Genomic DNA, 22274 nt, shown 5'->3' with positions numbered 1-22274 from the left:
ATCCTTTTGCAGGAGGGGACTAAAAGAGGAAGGATCAGAAGTGTTACATATTCATCTCTTTCCTTGGGAAACGGCTTTATTTACAAAACAGGTCTAAAATAAGAACATGAAAACGACAAGGCCTTGGGAATAGCAGGAGAGCTGGTTCTTCGGGCCCAAGTGTGAAGCAGCCCAGATGTCCAGGCAAAGGGCTTTAGAGAAGGCCAGGTGTAAGACGGGGACCTAAAATTTGAACTCCTTATATTTCTTGCTGCCGCCACGGCTGTCCTGGGGCTGAGCTTTCCGTTTCTTTTGCTGTAGGAGAGAAAGAGAAACAGGTCACAACGGGTTAAATAACCCGCTGATTCCCCAAAACAAGGGTGGGCAGGCTGACGCGGCCACATACATCTGTGGAAAAAGACTAGAAACTGGAATCCTCAGATGAGTTCCTTCCCCTCCTGTGTCTCAGCTTCATCGTCCTTAAAGAGGGCAGCCCGCCAGAGGATTCCTAAGGTTCCCAGCACCCAGGAAGCTCAGGGCAGCAGGCACTGCGTCCTCCCTTCCTCTCGCCACTAGAGGACACAGCCTTCCGAGAAAGGCAGCCCCAATCCCTGGCTCTCACACAGCCGGGCCCCCGTGTGAGCTCTACCTTCTGCTTGGCAGCATGCTCGGCCACCATGTCACTGAAGTCTTCTTTCTCCACTTGGGCCTGCTGCTCCCGCACGTGCTCCTCATACTTCTGGGTCATGGCCATGGGATCCAGCTCCAACTCTTCGGGTGCCAGGGCCACTTCCACACCCTGCAGCTCAGGGGCCGGGCCCTTCCGACTCATAACCTGGAAAAGAAATCAGAGCACTGTCTTCTCCAAAGCGAGGCTCAGAAGCTGGAGCTCCTGCCCGCTTTCCCAGCCCCCTGAACCAGCGTCCTCCAAGTGCTCACCGTGGACATGTCATAGATGTGGGTTGAGCCCATCATGGCGCCCCCTACAGTGGCTGTTCTCTTCTCTGGCAACACAGTGAACAGCTGAGGCGTCTCACTTCTGTGAAGGCCAAGGAGGCAAACAAGGGGGTCAAGCCCCAAAAAGAAAGGATGAAAGGGTGTCCAGAAGGGACAACGAAAGGAACAAGGGCAGCGCCCCCACTGAGCTCCGCTGACCTCCCCCAAGATTCCAAGACACCCAGGGGAAAAATAATGTCCGAGCTGCCTCTACAGGTCATGGAGACCCATAAGATGAAAAAGTGTCACCTATTTCAAGAATTCTACTCAAAAACCAAGAGTAAATATACCAGTATCAACGCAGACCATGACTTCCTCCCCACCCCTTCCCCAGAAGAGATGAAAATCCACCCTCACTAAGCAGCCAGACGTAAAAACAGATTTCAGATCCTGTCACTTCTCTGTCCAAAATCCTCTGCGGCTCCTAATCATTATTTGAATAAACCCAAACTCGTCCCTGTGACCTAAAAGGTTAATAATCTGGCCCTTTATTTAATCCCTGCTCATTAGGTTCTAGCCCTAGTACCCTTTCTTTTTCTTCCTTGAATATGCAAAACTTGAGACTTCTGATTCTGGACAAGGAATAACAGGGACCAGATTTACCCTCCCACCTGAAACAATCAAACACTGGACAAAATACATGAAACAGTGGTTTTCAGGTCACTGGACATGAGCAACAAAGGACAGTGATTCCTGAGAGACAGGAAACAAGTGAGGTGATTCCTACTGCACTGAGAGTCTCCAAGCTACAGAACAAGGAGGGGGAGCTCCTTGTAGAGCCCAGAGGACTCCAGGAGTTGGAAGGGGTGAAGCTGGAAGTGCAGGGAAACCAAGGTGACTAAAGATCACAGGACAGAGAACCTAAAAAGAAAGAGCAGAGACTCAAGAACTCAAGAGACCTACAGAGAGCCCCCTGCAGTCCTCAGTTCTCGGGTGAGGACTGTGTGGGAGGAAAGTACCAAGGCCAGAGGAAGGGCCACCCAAAGGCACTAGCAGTTACATACACGCCTGCTCTTCCCTGCGGTCTGGGAACAGTGCCTGATCAACAGGACACAGGGCAGAGTGCAGGGTCTCGGGCCTCAGCAGTGGAGAGGACTGAACTCTGCTTCAGTCCTGCCTAATGAACCTGAAGAGCAGGACCTGCAAGAATCGAACGGTTTCCAAGCACCTTAACTGTAATAACCCTGCACAAAGCTGAAGATTTATAAGAACCTTAACCTGACAAGGTACGTTTCACAACATCAATAAAAAATTACCAGAAATACAGAGGCGTGAAAATACAATTCTTACCAAGGAAAACAATCAGTTCATTTAAACCAACCCAGAACTGGCCCCGATGTTAGCAACAGCAAGCCAGTACCTTAAAATGTTATTATAACAGGGCACATCCCTGGTGGTTCAGTGGCTAAGACTCCACCTTCCCAAGGCAGGAGGCCCAGTTCCACCCCTGGTCAAGGAACTAGCTCCCACATGCCCACATCTAAGAATCTGCATACCACAACTAAAGATCCACATGCCCCAGTGAAAATCTCATGTGTCACAACTAAGAGCTGGTGCAGCTAAATACATAAATATTTTTCACATATTAGTATAACTGGATTCCATATGTTCAAAAATCAAATAAAAGACACAGGCGATATAAAAAGACCCAAATCACACTGCTAGAGATGAAAACTACACTGGACGGGATTAATGTCAGATTAGAAATAGACAAAAATACTAGCCAACTTGAAGACACAAATAGAAAAATTTCTAAAATGAAATACAAAAAGAAACGAGAAAATTTTTAAATAAACAGAGTCATCAGTGAGCAGCAGGACAACTTCAAGAAATCTAACAGACGTGTAACTGGAGCTCCCAAAGGAGAGGAGAAAGAGAAACAGGAAAAAATAATTAGAGAAGTAACGGCCAGAATTTTTCCAAAATTAATAAAAACTATAAAGACACAGATTCAAGATGTGTAACAAACCCCAAGTAAAGAAATCCAAAGATGGGAATTCCCTGGCGGTCTAGTGGTTAGGACTCTGCTTTCTGGGGCCCAGGGCCCAGGTTCAATGCCTGGTTAGGGATCTAATTCCACAAGCCTCGAGGTAAGGCCAAAAAAAGAAAATGGAAAAGAAAATAAAAAACTATCAAACCATTAAAAGGAAGAAACAAACCCAAAGAAAACTAACATACTTCACTACACTGCACATCATAAACTTCAAAACAGCGATAAAAAGAAAATCTTGAAAGCAGCCAGAAGAAAATGACATAAACTCACAGAGGAACAATGGAAGGACGACGACAGATTTCCTGGCAGAAACAATGCAGGAAAGAAGACACTGGGAGCAACATCTTTAAAGGAATGAAAGAAGAAATACTGCCAACCTAGAACCCTGCAGCTTGCAGAAGGAAGGCTACTGCATGGTCATTATTTTTGCTTAAATGGTCAATTATTTATCTTTTAGAGAGATTTCAATCATAAGAATTGTATATTATTTGAACATTTGAACATTTCCAGTGTTCTTCCATTTGCTCTTGCAAATCCTTCTGCCCCAGCTCTCAGCCCGAATACCTTCTCCTCTGTGGGCATTCCCAAAGGCTTCCCCACCACCTGAAGCTTTCTACACCCCATTATTCAGCCTCCTCCTGCTACATGTCCGATCCACATCTGAAACTGTCTTCTTCTCTGACAACTTGTTTACCTCACCTGACTTTCTTAACTGCTGATGCCACCATGCCTACAGCAGTGCCTGGCACAGAGCTGGTGTTCAATAATTGTTAAAAAAAAAAAGTAAAATGCTGGTGTGTGGGTGTGGCACGGGTGGACATGGGAGGCGGGAGGAACGAAAGTCAGCCAGGCTACCTAGAAAATCCTCCCTCTCAGCCCTGCCTGGTACCCTCACCCGTCCATCGCCTCTTCAATCTTCTTCTTCCTCAATTCAATGAGTTCGGGGGTCTCCATTCCAGCTGGCACTGACGAGAACCCTCCAGGAGTGATGAGGCCACTGTGGAGAGAGATACAAGCTCTGGAGTAGAGACAAGGTCCCCACACACAAACAGATCACTGAGAAGAGGCAGACTCTCTTGCTTCCCCCACCTGTCCGCAGGGGTAATGAAGCCAGTCTCATCTGGCTTATCTTCATCACTTTCCTCCTCTTCCTCTTCTTCTGAAGACTCTTCATCAGATGGCTCTAGCTCCCCCCAAGGGGTCCGATCAATCTCTTCTTCCTCAGTCTTGGTCTGAAAAACACCACTCATTCATTCAACGAATGTTTACTATACATGTATCCTGTGTCAAGTGGCTGTAAAAGGGAGGAATTTAAGAGTAAACAGTCAGATAATAATCCCTACCCAGAGAGAGCGCCTAGTCTGGTGGAGAGCTTGTGTTAAATCTCAGGGAAACGTATACCCCTTTCTCAGACTTTGAAACTTCAGAACACACAGCTCTCTGATAATGAAGCTAGAAACCAACTATCTCTGAACTTCATGACCTAAAGTAAGACCAGGCGTGCTAGTCACGGTCCATACCTGGAATTCAGCAGCATTGGTTCCAAACACATCCCCATAGAGGGGTTTCCCGGTCTCATCTACTGGGGGTTTGCCCCAGCCACCAGCATGGTACCCAAAGGAACAGCTCTGCAAGACAGGAAATGCAAATCACTTCCATGCCTGGGCTCCAAGAAACACACTGATGCCCGAGAGAAAAGTCACGCTCCAAAGTACAGAATTAACACTTGGGAACTCTTGAGATTACAACTACAAAGAAGAATCAAATGTCTGAAAGCATTACAAAGCAAATTAGCAAGCAACAAAAATCAGAAGGTAATAGGATGGGAGGTGGTAAGCAGAAAAAATGCTAATAATTTCAGTCGTTGTAGTCATACTCTCTGAAACTGAAAACATGTACTTTTAAACACATGGCTCCAACTTCTTACTGATTCTTCCTAACTTTGGCAAGCTTTCAGAATCTGTTTCTGTTAAGGGACAGAAAATTTCACCTGAAGTTGAACAATTACCTCTTTTTCCTTCACTTTAATGACTTTGTGAATTTTTTTTCCTATTTAATGTTTTATTATTTTAAAATAACGGTAAGTTTAATGCCATTCTTGAGATAAAATTATGTCTGTCTATCCATGTGTATATAAAAGAGATATCTGGAAAAAAAAAAGATATCTGGGAACACACTCACCAGATATTAAATTTGATTGGTGAAATGTGGATGGTGTGTTTTCTTCTTTGTACTTATCAATTCTGATTGGACATTTTGTGCATTTTATGACAAATATCTCAGGGTTTAAAGAAAAAACAATTACTCCTTAAAAAAAAACACACAACACACTGTAGAATGAAAAAGGGAAGAAAAAAGTCATCCTCCAGTTAAAACGTAGAGCCAGCTAAGAATGAAAGCAAGGATGGCACTCACCTCGGGGATAGGCGAGTTCAGCCCAGGGATTTTGAGGTTGGGGTATGATGGGGGTGGTCCATATCGCTGCATGGCAATCAGCCACGGGGGAGGGACCTTGTGGGCATTCTGCAGGAGAAAGCGCACAGGATACCATCTGCCTGACTGTATCCCTCTGTCTCCCTCCCACCTCAATTAACAGCCCCTTCTCTTCTTTCCCAGTCGGGTAACTGGCACTCACTGGTCCTACTGGCATCCCCAAGGAAATCCTCAGCTCATCAGACAGATCTCCTGGCTTCTTCTCCTTCAGCCGTGTCTCAAACTCCTTCCCCTGAGGAAAAAGCCAAGCATGCGGTATTGTGGACCCCAGACACATGCCGGGAGGTCAGTTGCAAGAGGACATGAGAACAAAGAGAAGTCCCAATCCACATCAGACAGAGTCCTGGGGGCTGAAGTTCCCACCTGGTTCTCATCATTTCTTTCCTTGGCTACAGCAGGGAAAGGAATAAAGGCCAGGAAGGAGGGGGAAAAGGCAAGACTCCCAGCGCAGTCATTGGCCCACCATGAGAACATGGCCAGGTTTAAGGACTGGCTATCTCATCTGCTAAATGAAGACATCTGAGGAGAACGAAGGTCCTTCCACCTCAAAATTCCCAAGATATCATGGCAATGAATATTTTAAGGCTCAGAAAAAAAAAAAAAAAAACCTTTCCTCCTACGCAATACAAGGTGTATCTAAAAAGCACCCTCCCTTGGCCCCTCTATTCCCAAACCACCCACCATCAACAACGATCACCTCAAAAATATGATCTGCATATCTCCTTCAGAGGACCACCTTATTCCAAATTCCATCCCATCCAACGGGAGTTGATGGACAATGTGAAGGCTTAGGGGAGGGGCCACCATACCTGCTACCAGAGCCCTCTGACCCAGAGTGACACAGCCATGACCAAAGGCCCAACGCTGCCTCCCCGTCCCCTCCCGAACCTCATAGTACAGGTCCCCATGGATGGTCAGTTTTGGCTTGGTCTGCCACTTGAAGAAGGCGTCATGCAGTTTCTGGTAGTCAATGTCGATCTTCCCCATCTTGGGCCGAACTTTCTCTCGCATTTTTGACTTCATGGTTTTCTGTTCTTCCTGTGAAAATGGCAGAAGACACACCATAAAACCAAGTTCACTTGGTGTTCACAACACCAAGTTCAACTCTTGGCAGGCCCAAATCCCTGCTCCCAAAAGAGACAGAGGGAAACCTCATTTATCTCATCACAGAAGCCACCAAAATCCTTCCTGCTCAAGTCCCTAAAAATGTGATCCACATTGAATAAAACAGATGTAACATATGAAATCACCCTCAGCTATGTATGTTAAATATTTTGAAAGCCATCTGATCAAGAGACTGACCTCATCAGTTGCCTCTGCAGAAAAGTAGGTGACAAGAGTCTACCTCGGAGGCAGGCTTTGCACCATGTACTTTGGTACCTCCTGAATCTGCGCACTACACACAAAAATACTCTGATGACCTAACCAGAGTATTTAATTAAAATTTTGGAATTTAGGAAGTTAAACAATCACCATCCATTTCTAGCCTCAAGGGCATCAGTTCACACAGCAGGCAGAGCTACAAACAGCCAAAAGCTGCAGAGGAAGGAGGCGCGGTGTGCGGCTCAGAGCTTGCAGAGTGCAGGCAGGCAGGGGGACAGGGCCAGGGGGACAGACAAACGGGCAAACAGAGCCGCAAGGAACCAGCAGTCTCAGCGGGGGCGGGGAGCCAGCTCTGAGCAGAGAGGTGAGGTCTGCCTTTCAGGAGCTGTCCTTCCCCGCCTGCCCTCCCTGCCCCCATGTGTCCGATGCAGTGCTGATGTGTAAAACGAAGGATCAACAATCAGACAGTTAACGTGGAGGGGGGTTTGAGGAGCCAGATACAATTCTGAAGCAGGTGGCAGCTAAGGATGGATCCCCTAGCACAGTTCTGACCGCCAGCCAGGCCCTCACCTTCTCCTGCAGGGCCTCCCGCATCTCCTGGATGCCTGTGCGTTTGATAAAGTCGGGCAGCTCAAAGGGGGGCTTCTCAATGCCTCGTTTGCCCTGTAGGTACTTGCGCTTGAAACACCAGTGGCGTGGCACAGGCACAGAATTCCGCGTGGCCTTGAGGTGAACCAAGAGCTTGGGGTCCTGCGCGGTCACATCGTGCATCTCGACGACGTCGGGCCGAGCCACCAGCTGGAAACACAGCAGAATCCCTCTGCAGAGTCCGAGCTTCTCAGACTTGAAGCTGCCTGCCTTCCCTTCCTCTAGAGGGCCATCCTGGGCCTCCTTCAAAGCCCGCCTCCCTACACCCTGGAGGTTCCCGGAGCTCCTGGGCTCCAGGGCCCGCGGGAGCGCCTCAGCGTCTCAGAGCTCACCTGCTTGAGCTCAGCCACGGTGAAGCGGTTCATTCGGCGCAGCTTCTTCTTGGACAGTTTGGGGGCTTCCGGCTTCTTTTCCTAGAACAGAACAATCTTCTCTTGTGAGTGGGACTCTCAGGTGACATGAGACCTCCCAGCTTACCCTGAAACTTAAGCCACCTAAGGGCTTCTCCCCTGCAAGAGGTCACCACGGTCCCTTGCAGGATGCATCGCAGCCATTCGCCCCCAGAGCCCTTGTTTCCGGGGCGTGGCCTCAGCTGTTCATCAGGACAGGGGGCGTGGTCTCACCTGTTCGTCATCGCTGCTGTCATCATCGCTATCCTTGTGCTCCTCCTCGAAGCCCTTCTTCTTGGGCACCGCAGAGTTCTCCATTTTGTCAAGCTTCTCTGGCTCCTTTTCTTTCTCCTTCTTCACGTCATCGGTGAGCTGACGAGACAGACAGCGTGGAACCCCAGCCCTGGGCCCCTCCCTGGTTCCTGAAGCTGGTTCTGAAAAGACAACCCCTCACTCCGCCCCGGCTCAGCAGTGCCCCTTCCCAGTGCCCTGCTCCTTGTACCTTGAAAGCCTCAAAAATCCTCTTGAAGAAGATAAAGTTGGGCTCGTAAATCTCAGGCTCTTCAGTCACATACTCAATTTCCACGTCGGCTGCTGGGGATTCCGAGCCCCGAGAGCGGCCTGACTCTTTATCTCGGTCCCCAGAGCTCTCAGAGGACGCCGCACGCACACGCTGGGGCTTTTTCTTCTTCTTTCGGTTCCGACGCTTCCGATTTTTCTGCCAAAACACGGTAAACCAACTAGGTCAGAGAATCAAAGCACCACGCCTGCTTCCCAACCCTAATCACCTCACCCAATTTTCCCCAAGCAACTGCAAAAAGAGGCCTCGAAGTTAGACGACAAAGCTTGGCCCCTCTCAAACTGTGTGTCTCTGAGTTAAGTACTGCACCTCTATGAACCTCAGTTATTTCAGTTCTAAAATGGAGGCATCCATCACACTCAGAACTCAAAGGATTTAGATGAATAAAAAATATAGTAATGCTCAAAATTCTCTAAGCCAGGCTTCAGCAGTATGTGAACTTCCAGATGTTCAAGCTGGTTTTAGAAAAGGCAGAGGAACCAGAGATCAAATTGCCAACATCTGCTGGATCACTGAAAAAGCAAGAGAGTTCCAGAAAAACATCTATTTCTGCTTTATTAACTGTGCCAAAGCCTTCGACTGTGTGGATCACAATAAACTGTGGGGAATTCTGAAAGAGATGGGCATACCAGACCCCCTGACCTGCCTCTTAAGAAACCTATATGCAGGTCAGGAAGCAACAGTTAGAACTGGACATGGAACAACAGACTGGTTCCAAATAGGGAAAGGAGTACATCAAGGCTGTATATTGTCACCCTGCTTATTTAACTTCTATGCAGAGTACATCATGAGAAACGCTGGGCTGGAAGAAGCACAAGCTGGAATCAAGATTGCCGGGAGAAATATCAATAACCTCAGATATGCAGATGACACCATCCTTATGGCAGAAAGTGAAGAGGAACTAAAAAGCCTCTTGATGAAAGTGAAAGAGGAGAGTGAAAAAGTTGGCTTAAAGCTCAACATTCAGAAAACTAAGATCATGGCATCTGGTCCCATCACTTCATGGGAAATAGATGGGGAAAACAGTGGAAACAGTGGCTGACTATTTTTGGGGGCTCCAAAATCACTGCAGATGGTGACTGCAGCCATGAAAATTAAAAGACACTTACTCCTTCGAAGGAAAGTTATGACCAACCTAGATAGCATATTAAAAAGCACAGACATTACTTTGCCAACAAAGGTCCATCTAGTCAAGGCTATGGTTTTTCAGTGGTCATGTATAGATGTGCGAGTTGGACTATAAAGAAAGCTGAATGCCAAAGAATTAATGCTTTTGAACTGTGTTGTTGGAGGAGACTCTTGAGAGTCCCTTGGACTGCAAAGAGATCCAACCAGTCCATGCTAAAGGAGATCAGTCCTGGGTGTTTACTGGAAGGACGGACGCTGAAGCTGAAACTCCAATACTTTGGCCACCTCAAGCAAAAAGTTGACTCATTGGAAAAGACCCTGATGCTGGGAGGGATTGGGGGCAGGAGGAGAAGGGGATGACAGAGGATGAGATGGCTGGATGACATCACCGACTTGATGGACATGAGTCTGAGTAAACTCCGGGGGTTGGTGATGGACAGGGAGGCCTGGAGTGCTGCAATTAATGGGGTCGCAAGGAGTCGGACACGACTGAGTGACTGAACTGAAGGTACTTTGGACCAAGAAGTGGCATGAGGCAGCAGCTACTAACTTTTTCTTGGCCTCACTGTACAGCATGCAGGATCTTAGTTTCCAGACCAGGGATCAAACTGTGCCCTCTGCAGTGGAAGTGCAGTCTTAACCACTGAACCGCGAGGGAAGTCGTAGCAGCTACTATTGAAGATCTGGGACAGGATTCTTTTAGTGCCCAAACCCTCTCTCCAACATCCCTTCCAGATCCAGCTGCCCCCATACCTCCTTCTTGGATACAGACATCGTGTCCTCCTCAGTCTCCGATGCTGAGTGGCCCAGGGACGACCGAGTGTCTGTTTCCATTTCCTCTTCCTCTGTAAGGAAGGAAGATGGCCATCAATCTTTTCACCGCAACCCCTCTGTCCCCAGAGCCAGTTTCTCTCTAGCATCCTCCTCGGTGCGGGGGGGGGGGGGGGGGGCGGCGGAAGGCAGGCCTGGCCCCGGCTCTGCAGGCTCTGTCCTTGTAGCCCTTCAGACTCACCCTGCTGAGAGTTCATCTCTTCCTGACGGCTCTCCTTCAGCTGCAGGATCTTTTCCAAAGCCTGGGGGATCTTAGGGCCCACAGAGGGGTCATCCATCTGCCAGAGACAAGCCAGGAAGAGAGGGTGATCATAGGGCCCTTTTTCCTCGACTTCTGCTTCTTGGACTTGAAAGGCTGCTGGCCAGGCATTGGAAACATCGACAGTGGACACCAAGTGGATTCAACTACACCTTAGCATCCCTCAGAGTGAACCCCAGAACCCCACCCTAGAAATGTCTGCCAGACCCTAAGTGTGTTTTAAGTAAATATGGATCCCCTCCACCAACCAACCCCACCCCCAGAAGTTCTCCCATCTTCTCCTGAATCCTCCTCTAAAAATCCAGAAATAGTCCCCTTCTAAAACACTCTTCTGTTCCCAGGAAGAACCCTGCAATCTCACCTCTCTGTTCTCATCTCCAGGGGGTGGTGGGGGACCACGGGGCCGAGGAACGGGGGCCCCCATAGGCAGAACAGTGGGAGTGGGGCCCACTGGAGCAGCCACTGAGAGGAGGAAAAAAACATCTAATGTCAGAAAAGATAAGTCACACATCTTAAAATTTACCTTCCTTGCTTCAGAGCCAGGGTAATGGTTACTCTTGGGAGGAGAGGAAGGGCTAGAAGGGAGCAAGGAGGGCTTCTGAGGTGCCAATAATCGTGGTTCTTGGACCAAGTGCTAGCTGTATGGGCGTGTTCAGTTTGTGAAAATTCACTGAACTGTACACTTAACAATATGTGCACTTTTTTGTGACATATACTTGTTAAAAAATTCCGTCACCTTCCTTGCCCTTCCCTTCCACTTCTAGGATCTTACCTCGAGGACCCAGAGGAGTGCGAACACCAATTTGGCCCATGTCTTGTGGGGGCCGAGGGACGGGGGTGCCCATCTTGGCAATCTCCTGCTGTCGTTCCTGCTCCAGTAACACAGCTGCCTGCGAGAGGGAAGTAGGAGTTGGGCACACAGCTCTGGAAATCCACTGGGCAGGCAGCCCCCAGCAAATGCAGCCTTTCAGCCAGGTAACAGATCAATCAGGCACCAGCACAGACTCACCAGGTGCCACCAGCACTCTGGTTTCCCTGCCACCCCCATGCTTCCCCACTCGTGATCTAAATGAAAGCGCCCTCTCAGAACAAAGGAAAACTGGAAACGACACCAACAAAAACCCAAAGAAAACGCTGCTTCCTAATAATTTTTTTTTTTAATATTTAGTAAACACTGCCTATTTTTTTAACAAGATTTTTCTTCCCAAAAGATAAAAGTTATTTCTAAGAACAATAAATTATTTTCTTGTACTGACCCCTCAAGATCTACCACAATCTGGGCAAAGACAATACTCTGTAAGTATCTCCATGTTTGTTCCTGTCAATGTTTATCTCCTAATACTCCTAAATAACCTAGTTGGTAACAACTGATACAAAGCATCTCAGTAACTGAGGATCTTATGTATCATTCCCTAACTTAAACACACCACATCTAAACTAAATCTGATATAAATGACTAAATTAGCCCAGAATCCTCTCCAATGTACCTAAAACGGTATCACTTAAGACTAGCAGGGATCGTGCATGCATGGGTGCCTAGTTGCTCAGTCACGTCTGACTCTTTGCAACTCCGTGGGCTATAGCCTGCCACACTCTTTGCAACTCCATGGGCTATAGCCTGCCAGGCTCCTCTGGACCATGGGGTTTTTCAAGCAAGAATACTGGAGTGAGTTGCCATTTCTTTCTCCAGGGGATCTTCCCGACCCAGGGATCAAACCCACATCTCCTGTGTCTCCTGCAGGCAGACTCTTTACCCACTGAGCCATCAGGGAAGCCCAGTAGGGGTCAGGAAACTTTTTCTGTAATGGGCCAGTCAGTAAATAACTGGCCCAGTAAATAACTGTTTGTAGACTGTTGTAAATTCCTTTCCCCCTTCTCCCCAAAACAATCCTTCAAATATATAAAAACCATCCTCACATCACCGGCCATACAAAAACAGGCTATAGTCCACAGATTACCAACTCCTTGGCTATGTGAAAGAAAGAATTATTTGGGAGATACTGGAACTTAGATGAGGATGAGGTAATCTCCATGGGAAACCTGAATGGCACTGCTAATTTTAGACAGTAAGCACTAGAAGTGACAGACGATGGATCCATGGGGGTCAAAGGTGAGGATGAGGGAGGCATTACCCGCTTCTGCTGCTCCAAAAGTTCATGTTCCTTCAGTGAATGGTCTCCCTGCTTAAAAAAGAAAATAAGCTCATACCAGCACCAGCATCCCACCGGCCAGGCTGCCACAACTCTGCTTCCTGGTCTGCTCTTCCAGCCTATGCCCCAAAGACGTGGGTCCAGATCTTCCCAGACGCCTTGGCCCCAGGATCCGGCTCCCCCGGAGGCCCCACTCCCCTTTCAGGACCCTGGTGGGACCCAGGCTCGCGCTGCCACCCTCCCTACCTGCTTGGCACGCTCCTCCTGCTGCATCAGCAATGCTGCCTGTTGCTGCGCCAGCTTCAGCCGCTCTTCCTCAGACAGCGCCACGGGCTCGCCCACCCGGAGAGGAGGAGGTGGCCCCAAGTTTGGCGGGCGGGGTCCAACTGCCATAGGAAAGCCAAGGCCAAGGCCAGGTGGGGGTGGTGGGGGTGGTGGAGGGGGTTGTAGAGGAGGGAGACCCATGGGTGGGGGCGGCATGGGAATCCCCGAGAGCTGTGGGGAAAAAAATAAAACCATTAACTACGAAGCATTTATGTAATGGCAGGCATTTACTGGGGAAGTAATATAAGGCTGGCACTGGGATTCAAAGTCAAATGATGCACAATTCTGGCATTCGAGAAAATACTATGGGCTTCCCTAATGGTCCAGTGGTTAAGAATCCACTCAATGCAAGGGACATGGGTTCGAGTCCTGCTCTAGGAAGATTCCACGTGCCGCGGGGCAACTAAGCCCATGTGCCGTGTGTGCTGCAGCTGCTGAAACCTGCATACCCTGGAGCCCGTGCTCTGCAACAAAAGGCCACTGCAATGGGATGGTCGCACACTGCAACTCAACAGTAGTCCTGTGCTCACTTCAACTGGAAAGGGCCTGCACGCAGCAATGAAGACCCAGTGCAGCCCAAAGTAGAAAGAAAGAAAGAAAGGAATACCCTACAGCAGTATCAAGAGAAGAGCGTGTTAACTCTGGGGCACCAACTGATGAAAGCTATCAACTCTGTCCCAGAAAAACATCATGAATACAGACTTCACATACCACTTCAGGAGACTCAGGGACACCTCTAAAGGCCATCTAAAAACTCCTCATCCCCTCAAAAAATAAAAACCTTCTTATGCCACACATAGAAGTCCCTGGACCCCAAGTCAGGGCCACTGCTCTACAGAAAAAAACAATCAAATCGTGGATCAGAAAAGTCATGGAAATTGAGAGAATTTAAATAAATAAGACCCAGTGTGCCCCAATGACTGATTAAATATAGACAGTATGAAATTAAATCAGAGAGTAAGCCCTAATTTCTCACTGAATAACACGGGAACTCTGCACAGGGAGGGCAGAGAAGAGAGTGATTACTTCCAGCTGGGGGAGGATTATGTCAGGTTTCCAGATATTTAAGCTGAATCTTAAATGATACATGACATCTGGAGGAGCTGACACTGAGAAAGTAAGACTCTGGATGAAGGAAGAACTGAGGAGTTCCCAGTTCTTTCATCAGTGTACCTCCCTGCCCAATGGGCTAGGTGCATCCCTCTGTACGCTCAGAGGAGGGGCTACTCTGAGCAGAAAAGAATTTTATCAAGTGAGACCGCCTCCTTACCTGTGCTGACATAGGAGGAGGAGCAGCTTTGTCCCCATCTTCACCTCTTAGAACGGGACGATTCAGGACGATGCCAGTCTGTGAAAGAGAAAAGACTCTAGGTCAGTCTAAAAGGAGCTGTTGCATGAAACTGCGTTCGCTCTCATCTAGTCAACAAAATTTACTCAGTGACTGTCTGCCAGAGCTCGGAATGGATTCTGGGGCAAAACGATATATACAAAAGCAATCACACAGCAGACAAGAAGCAGACAAGACCCCACTTGCTGTACCGAGATTCGTAAACAACGAAGACCGCGTTGTAACGGCTCATTAGTGCCTCCTGCAAAGGCTTGGCCTATCCTCATGTCCCGCCACCAACACTTACTTGGCGAGTGTAAGTCTGCAATCGCTCCACGAGCTCCTCGCGACTCCCTGCTAAGCAAAGCACAGGATCAACGGGGTAGGTCAGGCCGAGAAGGCCAGCCTGCCCAAGTCAAGCCCCCGCGCCCAGCCTCCAACCCCCGCCCCTGGGTCTCCGGGGTAACCAGCTCCGCTTCCCCGCAGGCCTGCACTTTCCGGCTGTTGACTTCCCATGGTCCTCACCCTGGATGGGAGCTCCGATCTCTGCTAATTTGGCCTGAAGCTCCTGGGCAGCCCAGGCACCATAGTGCCCAGGAGGTGGCGGCGGCGGCAGCTGCAACTCTCCCTTAGGAGGCTCGGGATGCTCGGCCGCCATCTTAGCCGCAGGAAGGCGCGCGACCAACCCGGAAACTCGGACCAGCCTCCGGGCCCACTTCCCGGAACTTCCGGTAGGGTCATACGCCACGTCCGCTCGAGGGTTGCCTGGCTGTTCCCATTAGGGCCCACCCTCTGCCGTTCGCCAATGCTCCTTAGGGAGCCTAGTCGCGAAGCCTTCTGGGAGTTGTAGTGCCCAGGTCACGGTCTCTGCGGATCCAAATCCGGGAGGACCGCGGCTGGCGGCGACGCCGGTAACACTGCAGGCCAGAGCCGGGGCGGGGCTGTGGGGAAAGCAGGTCCTGCCCGAAGGGCGTGCTTTCTGCATCTCTCTGGCCTCAGCGCAGACCTCCCGCCTTGCGGCGCTACTCCCTGGTTGGGCTTGAGAGGCCCGGACGCTTACGTTCTCCAGGGACTCGTTCCCCCGGCGGGCGCGCGCTGTGGGCGCCAAGCGGGAGTTTGCCGCCGATGCCTGTGATAAAACAGTGTCTGATTGTCTGCCCGCCCACCCCCGGCCCAGGCATGGATGAATGGGCTGAAAGGAGATCGGAGCCGGGAGCGAAGCCGGCCCTCCGGGCTGAGATCCAGCTGCCGACCTGGGGGAAGGGCCACACTAAAGCCCCTTTTTCCACCTTCCTGGCCGGCTCAAATGTCATCTACGCTAAACTGTCTCCCGCCTTTCCTGCCCTGGAGCGGCCAAACCTACACCATTTGTTTTGAAATCTTTCTTGCCCCTTCTCTGCACTTACAACTCCCAAGACATGAGTTTTTACTGTCTGACAGTACCTGGCGTTAGAGGTGCTCAATAAATTATTACTGAAAGAAAAAAAAAAGCAGTCTTAAGCGACAAGATTTGGATCCTTTTTAGTCTTGAAAATAAACGCAGGGGAATTCCCTGGTGGTCCAGTGGATAGGACTCAGTGCTTTCACTGCGGAAACCCGGGTTCCATCCATGGTCCGGTAACTAAGATCCCATAAGCCGCACCGCAAGGCCAAAAAAGAAAGAGGAAATAAACTCAGGACCTTTTCCTCCCTCATCCCCACCGGCCTACTGGCGCAGCAGACCCTGTCTGGTGCTGTCCTACCCCACCAGCAGCCTATGCCCCTGAGGGAGGGACGAGCAGGTGCCCCTTGCTTGCCCACCTTCTGCTTTTCCCTGTCCTGATCAGTCAGTTCAGTTCATCTTCCCACCTCTGCCTCTCTCAGATCCCATTCCCATTCTAGTGCTGCTGTCTCATGGACAGCCAGGTCTCAGCCAGTGTGCATGTATGTGTGTTGGATGAGCGAGCTGGGCAACTCAAAATGGTCTCTATTCCCTCTCCCTGCCCTCCACACCCACATCCCTCAGATCTTCTCTCTAGCATGCTGTATTTCACGGATCACCCCCAACAGAGGAGTGGGAGGAGGGAAAAAAGAACGCTATGTCAGGTCCAGGGAAGGTGAGGTTTAGGATAGACAAAGGACTAGGCCAGGAAGGTTGCTTGCAACCTCACCCTGGCTAGGAAATTCTCTTTGCTCCTGCCCAAACCTAAACCCTCCCCCTTTTCATCACTACCATCATCCCAGTCTCCTGACATTCCCAGAGGAGATGCCAAACCCAGAAAGGACAGAAGAAAGAACAGCAGTGCCCCCCAGCCCTCCAGCTTGTCAGCCCACTCAGGCAGAACTATTCCTGATGCAAAGGAAATGTCTTTCTGCTCACTGTAACTGGAGAGCCACTGGCAGGTCATCTGAGGCCAGAGGCCCCAAGGCATATGTATGTGCTAGGGAAAAACTTGGGGGTCTCTGAGGCAGGATAAACTAAGGGCTGATGTGTGAGGATGCAGTGTGACCAGGACCAGAAAGGGACAGGCCAGGCGGGGTGTTCATTTGATGATAACAGCCTTGGGACCTGGACAGGATATGACCCTCTTCCAGTTGTGCAGAAGGGAAGACGGGCAGAGAGAAACTGACATCCCCAAGGGACCAAACGGATCACAAGCAGTTCTATTGACTCTGAGATTCCCCATTCCCTTCTGCTTAGTGAGGACCTTCACACAACACCTATGTATCTGTGTGGGTCTAGAATGGAATCCAGCCCCTTCCAGCCCCAGCTTTGGGTGGCTGCCTTAGCTCCAGGATCCTGGCCACACCAGGCAGAGACAGCAATAGAAAAGCAGGGGTTCATGAGAACCACATAACTCAATGTGGGGCTCTGGGTGTCTAGGAGGACTCAGTTCCCAGGTGGTTGGAGCGGAGGACTAAGAAGGCAGTAGAAAAGTCAGGACTATTCTCACAGAGCCTTCACATGGGTCATCTCTGCAGCCTCAGAACAGCTCCACAAACAGCTCCCTATAGTAGAGCTGGAAGCAACCAGGTCCAGGGAGTTGCCTCTTAACCCTAGAATTTAAGTTCACCCCAGGTTGAACTTGAGTTCTGTGATTCCCAGCACAGACTGCCCAGGCAGGGGTCCCGGGTCCATGAAAACTCTGGCCGGGAATAAGTGCATCCGGACTCTTGGTGCAGAGGAGGAGAGGGTCAGTGGCAGACTGGAATGGAAGGGGTCCCCAGGGGTATGAGGACAGATGGAACCAGACCTCAGGCTGGAAGATATTTCCCTGCTGGAGGTGGAAAGAGGAGAAGGGGGTGGAAGAAAGCATGTGGGGACTTGTGCATGTACCTGTGTCTCTTAATTCCCCTAGGACCGACCCGGCCAAGGGTAACCAGTGGGGGCCCGGGAATGCCCAGCAAGGCTGGAGGCCCAGACACCTTCCAGGCCTTAGTTTCCCCTTCCGTAGTGGGAGGGCAAGCAGCTGACTCCCCTGGCGTCCAGACTCTGCCAGACGGCCCAGGGAAGATGCCCGCATTCTAAGACACCCCTGGGAGAGAGTCCCGCGGGCGGCCCCCTCCTCTTCCTACTCTGCCCCTCCCCCTCCCCTGCTCGCCGGCCCCCGCCCCCGCCCCGCCTCCGCCTCCGGTGTGCGATGGGGGGCGGGCAGCGGGCTGAGCCAAGAGCAGCGGAGCTGGGCCGACGCTGCCACCTGATCCCATCCAAGCGCTCAGAGGCCAGCGAGCGACCAGCACTCTGCGCGCTGGGCCCCCAGCGCCCTCGGACCCTCAGCGGATTTCGCCGCAAGGTCTGGGGAGATAGCGGCGACCCCCCTCCACGCGGGTCCAGGCAGAGTCCGGTCAGCGTGAGTACTGCAGCGGCCGGCCTGGGGCTGGAGGGGCGGGGGTGGACCGGACCTGAATGAGGGATGCCGGCTGGGGCGGGAGAGTGTCTTGGAGGCCGGCGCCTGAAGAGCATGAGGAGGGAGGGGGGCTCTTGGCCCCCGGCAGAGCAGGAGAGGAATGGGTGAGAGCGCGCCGACGCTGGCATATCCCTCATTGGGGACCAGATCCCAGTGACCCGATCCCTGGGGGAGGTTGGCATCCAATTGAGGGAATGGGGGCTGGGAGGGTGGGGGGCAGTGATGGACAGAGGAGGATGAAGGGAAATCAGAGGCAGGGAGGAGGTGGCCATGGATGACAGGCAGAGGGGACTGGGGGGCGGGGTGACCTGGCGAAGGCTGGTGGGTAAGAAAGGAAGGAAAAGAGGGAGCTGGAGACATTTCATCTCCTGGGCCACTAGTGTGCAGCCACTCTGCCCAGGGCCCCTTCCTCCTCAGTGCAGGGGGCAGTTGCCCTCTTCACCCCGTGGTGCCATCCTCAGTAAAGAGGCAGTCTCCAGGTCACCCGAGGGTCAGGTCCAGGTGGTGGGGGCCAGGGCACCCTCCTCCTCCAAGGGCACCCATCTCAGCCCTGAGGCCCCCAGGGAGCGAGCAGAGGGCTTGTGTGGCAGTGGGTGGGCATCTAGACCAGTTTTCAAAGCTTTGGCCAGCTAAGCCATTTCTTCTTTGGTTCCCTGGAGAAAGGAAAGCAATTTGCAAAACCGTGCGGCAGCCTGCGGTAGATTGTTCAGACTAAAATTAGCACTGATTTTCTCACGAGCCCGGGCACCCTGACTTGTCTGGGACACGACTGAGGGAAACTCTCATCGGAGAAGACACAGGGGAGGCCAGGAGAAGTCTGAAACATGTGAGAGGCAGGAGCCAGGGCCCTTGCTCTCAATTCTGATCGCAGCAGACTGCCACCCACCCCCACTGACCTAGGGGTTACCGCGGGAAACCGAGAGCCCCAGGTGGCCCCCTTCCTGGGTGCCGGCGGCCTGACCCCGTGTCCACAGCAGGCATCGCGGAGTGAGCTTGCCAAGCAAAGGCGCACCCACCTCCTCGGGTGTCCGAGCAGCACCCTCTCTTGGGACCTGGAATGTTTAGCCTGGCCGAGTGCCCACCCAGAGGAGACAGGGTTACTGCTTTTAAATACCTGAAGGTCTGTCATGGAGAAAAAACTTACAGGGTTCCTGCGGCCTAGCAGGGCAGCATGAGCAACCCCGAGTGTGGAAGGTGGAAGGGGACAGGCCGAGGAGGGTGCAACCAGCAGTAGGCTGAGTCCAGATGTCCCAGAAAGAACTTTTGAAACAGCCAAGGCTGCTCAGAAACAACCCAGGCTGTATCTGCAGGCAGCGAGCCTCCAATCATGGACGGGGAACATGCAGAAGCTGCTGCCTACCTTGGAGGACTGGCATTCATTCTTAGACGGATGATACCCTGTACCCGGCAGGCCTCAGACTGGCTGGCTCCCCAGGGCCAGGCCATGGCGGGGATGGGACGGAGGGCACCACCAACCACCCCATCACCTTTCTCCCTATGGCCTGGTTGAAGCATCTCCCAGGCAAAGTCCCACTGTAGCTGTCCCCAGGCTTGACCTCCTGGGCTGACCTGGAGTCTCTGAAAAATAGACTGGTTTCAGCAACTTAGAATATATGTAATCTTGGATGTTAGCTCCTGAGTATATGTGCTTTAATGTATGTTTCTTCACCTTTTTCTACTGTTTCAGTAAATGAACCATTTGTGTAATTTCTATTGCAAAAAAAAAAAAAAGGCTGGTTTCAGTGAGTTGAGCAAAGATGGAAATTGGTGGTCCTCCATGTGGCCCCAGTGGGAAAGTCCTGCCTGGTCACCAAGTCCTCTTGGCAGGATAAGTGACAGGGGAGAAGCTGTGTGTCCTGAGAGGGCTCTGACTCCCGTGCTTCACACGGGCAGCGGCAGCCCTCCTCCGCCCCAGCAGTCCTTGAAGACGGGGATCTTAGGCTTTCTCTGCTGCGCCCTTGGTTGCCCTCTGTGGCTGGGTGCTTCACATCCCTTGGCTCCGGGAGGATTAAGTTTGTCTGCAGGCTGGCGGAAGAAACCAGGTAAGGGGGCCTGGAGAGAAGGGAAAGGCATAACCCGGACATCTTTACACCCCAACAGGTTTCAATGTAATCCAGGATTAATTAGGGGGAGGGGGGAGCTAAAGGAGAAGGACTGGAAGCCAAGCCCAGGGGAAGGTCATGGTCAAAGAGTTTTCACATTACTTCAACCCTCCTGATACCGAGGTGTCCTAGTTCCACACACATGCACGTGCCCAGAAGGTTCCAGGCTCCCCCTTCCATTTGGAGAGGGGTGCATGTGAGGATGAAGCCAAACCTGAACCTGGAGACGGAGGGCCCCAAGACAGAGACCCCCACCCTTACCGGGGGACAGGCATTGCCACTGAAGCTGCCTTTCCACTGAAGCTGCCAAGGGTCAGGGTGCCCTTGAGCTAACACATTCATGCGGGGACAGGTGACTGGCCAGACACCAGGCCCTCCTCCTGCCTCTCGCTCTTGCTGCTCAGCTGGGATGGAGGCCCATCTTCCCTTGGAGAATCTCTGTAGGGCAATGAGCAGGAAGCCCCCTGCATTCCCCTCCCAACTCCCAGGCGGCCACCCTCTTCCTTGGCCAGGCACCTCTCACTGCCATCAGCCGACGGGGCAGCCAGGGTTTCAGGTGTCTGGGGATGGAATTCAGATAGAGTTCCAGGATCGCAGGTCCTTCCTTTCTTTCCCTCATGGATCAGAGGTATGCAGAATTGCAGAGTCCGGGGCAGGGATGGGGAAACCAGTTCTCTGTGGAAGCAGCACACATGCTGTCCGAGGGCATGGACTCTGAAGCCGGAAGTATCTGGAAGCAGATCTGAATCCAGATCCTGCTAATACCAGCTGTGCGACCCAGATAAGTGACACCAGTCCTTAGAGCCTCAGTTTCCTTGTCTGTAAAATGGGAACACCTATGTTAGGGTTGCAGTGAGGATTAGATGAAATTAAGTGTGCAGTCATATAATACATATAGTAAGCCTCTTCCTCATATCAGAGACTCAAGAAGGTGAAGGCCTGGTCAGTGTTTCTGAGGAGCTCAGTGTCTGGGGAGTCGAGACTAACCCCTGGCTGAAGAAGCAGTCAGGCAAGGAGTCCTGTAGGAGAGGAAACCCTGAATTGAGACTTCTGTTCTAAGCCAGGCGCTGGTGCTCAGACAGACATAAATGGCCATGAGACAAAAACGAATTAGGGGCAGGCAGAGAAGCAGAGACCTGGCTCAAGGGAGGGAGTGGCTATAGCCTGAAGGGCTGGCCAGACCCCAGAGCCTGTAATTCCACCCAAGACTGAGTTATCTGGAGCACCGTGGAGATAGGGTCATGGTAACAGGAGGTAGGAATCTGATCTTCCCTGGCCTCTCTGCACACCCCACCCTTCGGAGCTCTCGTTTGCAGCAGTCCTGTTGGGGCTCGGCGCCCATCTCCTCTGCCCGCTACAAACCTGTTTTCCTCCTTCTCCTGCCAGGCCTCACAGGAACACTGGCCTTGCTACCGGAGCCCCAGGAGCCCCCATGAGTGCCGGCGAAGGGAGTCCTGGATAGTGAGGCCCTGGCTGGTCCAGGGGTGGGTACCCCATCATGCCGCCCATTCTCCAGCGCCTGCAGCAGGCCACCAAGATGAGCCGTAGGAAAATCCTGCTGCTGGTGCTAGGATGCAGCACCTTAAGCCTCCTCATCCACCAGGGGGCGCAGCTCAGCTGGTAAGGGGGCGGGGTCTCGGTGAGGGGGCGGTGCCCGGGAGTTGCCTTCCTCCAGAACTCAGCTGTCGGGTTAGCGAATAGGAGCTCTCCTTCTCCTTCCTTCTCGTTCCTTAAACCTGACAAAAGAGTCCATCTTCTGCTGGGCTTTGCTCTTTCCTGTGTTCTCAAAGCGCTTTCCATACATTCTCTTTAGATCCACACAACCTCCCTGGGAAGGACTTCACTGAAAGTGTGTATAGTGGATG

At 51.5% G+C, this 22274-nt stretch overlaps 2 protein-coding genes across 7 annotated transcripts in view; one reads left to right on the top strand and one right to left on the bottom strand.

Moving 5' to 3' along the window:
• Positions 1 to 58: 58 nt before the first annotated feature.
• SF3B2 (splicing factor 3b subunit 2) lies at positions 59 to 15122 on the bottom strand. 3 transcript variants are annotated; one of them, XM_020906495.2, is made up of 22 exons: positions 14946 to 15122; positions 14728 to 14777; positions 14364 to 14441; positions 13016 to 13264; positions 12752 to 12802; positions 11392 to 11509; positions 10981 to 11081; positions 10542 to 10638; positions 10283 to 10374; positions 8324 to 8539; positions 8056 to 8193; positions 7765 to 7845; positions 7355 to 7582; positions 6350 to 6499; positions 5604 to 5693; positions 5384 to 5491; positions 4489 to 4596; positions 4058 to 4200; positions 3864 to 3965; positions 919 to 1018; positions 629 to 814; positions 59 to 294 (listed from the first exon to the last, which is right to left on the bottom strand). In XM_020906495.2, the coding sequence occupies exons 1-22, from the start codon at positions 15076 to 15078 to the stop codon at positions 223 to 225; spliced, it is 2691 nt and encodes an 896-aa protein (XP_020762154.1). In that variant the 5' UTR covers positions 15079 to 15122; the 3' UTR covers positions 59 to 222. The 3 variants fall into 3 exon arrangements, with proteins under 3 accessions (XP_020762154.1, XP_020762156.1, XP_020762155.1); XM_020906497.2 differs by having other exon boundaries at positions 12752 to 12799; XM_020906496.2 differs by having other exon boundaries at positions 14728 to 14774.
• A 2753-nt stretch (positions 15123 to 17875) lies between these two features.
• GAL3ST3 (galactose-3-O-sulfotransferase 3) overlaps positions 17876 to 22274 on the top strand; it is a 10482-nt gene continuing 6083 nt past the window's right edge. Inside the window, exons 1-2 of one of the 4 annotated variants that reach the window (XM_070457661.1) lie at positions 17876 to 18244; positions 21796 to 22029. In XM_070457661.1, the coding sequence (XP_070313762.1) occupies positions 21908 to 22029 (122 nt within the window). In that variant the 5' untranslated portion in view covers positions 17876 to 18244; positions 21796 to 21907. Of the gene's footprint in view, positions 18251 to 18321; positions 18412 to 20006; positions 20350 to 21795; positions 22030 to 22274 lie in introns of those variants that run through there. The other 3 variants (XM_070457660.1, XM_070457663.1, XM_070457662.1) reach the window with 3 other exon arrangements.

This window comes from Odocoileus virginianus, chromosome 28 (genome assembly GCF_023699985.2).
Source record: "Odocoileus virginianus isolate 20LAN1187 ecotype Illinois chromosome 28, Ovbor_1.2, whole genome shotgun sequence".
Taxonomy (NCBI): domain Eukaryota; kingdom Metazoa; phylum Chordata; class Mammalia; order Artiodactyla; family Cervidae; genus Odocoileus; species Odocoileus virginianus.
This window is presented reverse-complemented; position numbering and strand designations above follow the sequence as displayed.

What these genes read in the sequence shown, in the direction of transcription:
- SF3B2 (XM_020906495.2), bottom strand. Translation starts at nt 15,078, where the DNA reads ATGGCGGCCGAGCATCCCGAGCCTCCTAAGGGAGAGTTGCAGCTGCCG. An exon ending in GATCGGAGCTCCCATCCAGG is followed by an intron (nt 14,778 to 14,945) that starts GTGAGGACCATG and finishes TGCTTTGCTTAG; the next exon opens with CAGGGAGTCGCGAGGAGCTC. An exon ending in CCGTGGCTGAGCTCAAGCAG is followed by an intron (nt 7,583 to 7,764) that starts GTGAGCTCTGAG and finishes CTGTGTTTCCAG; the next exon opens with CTGGTGGCTCGGCCCGACGT.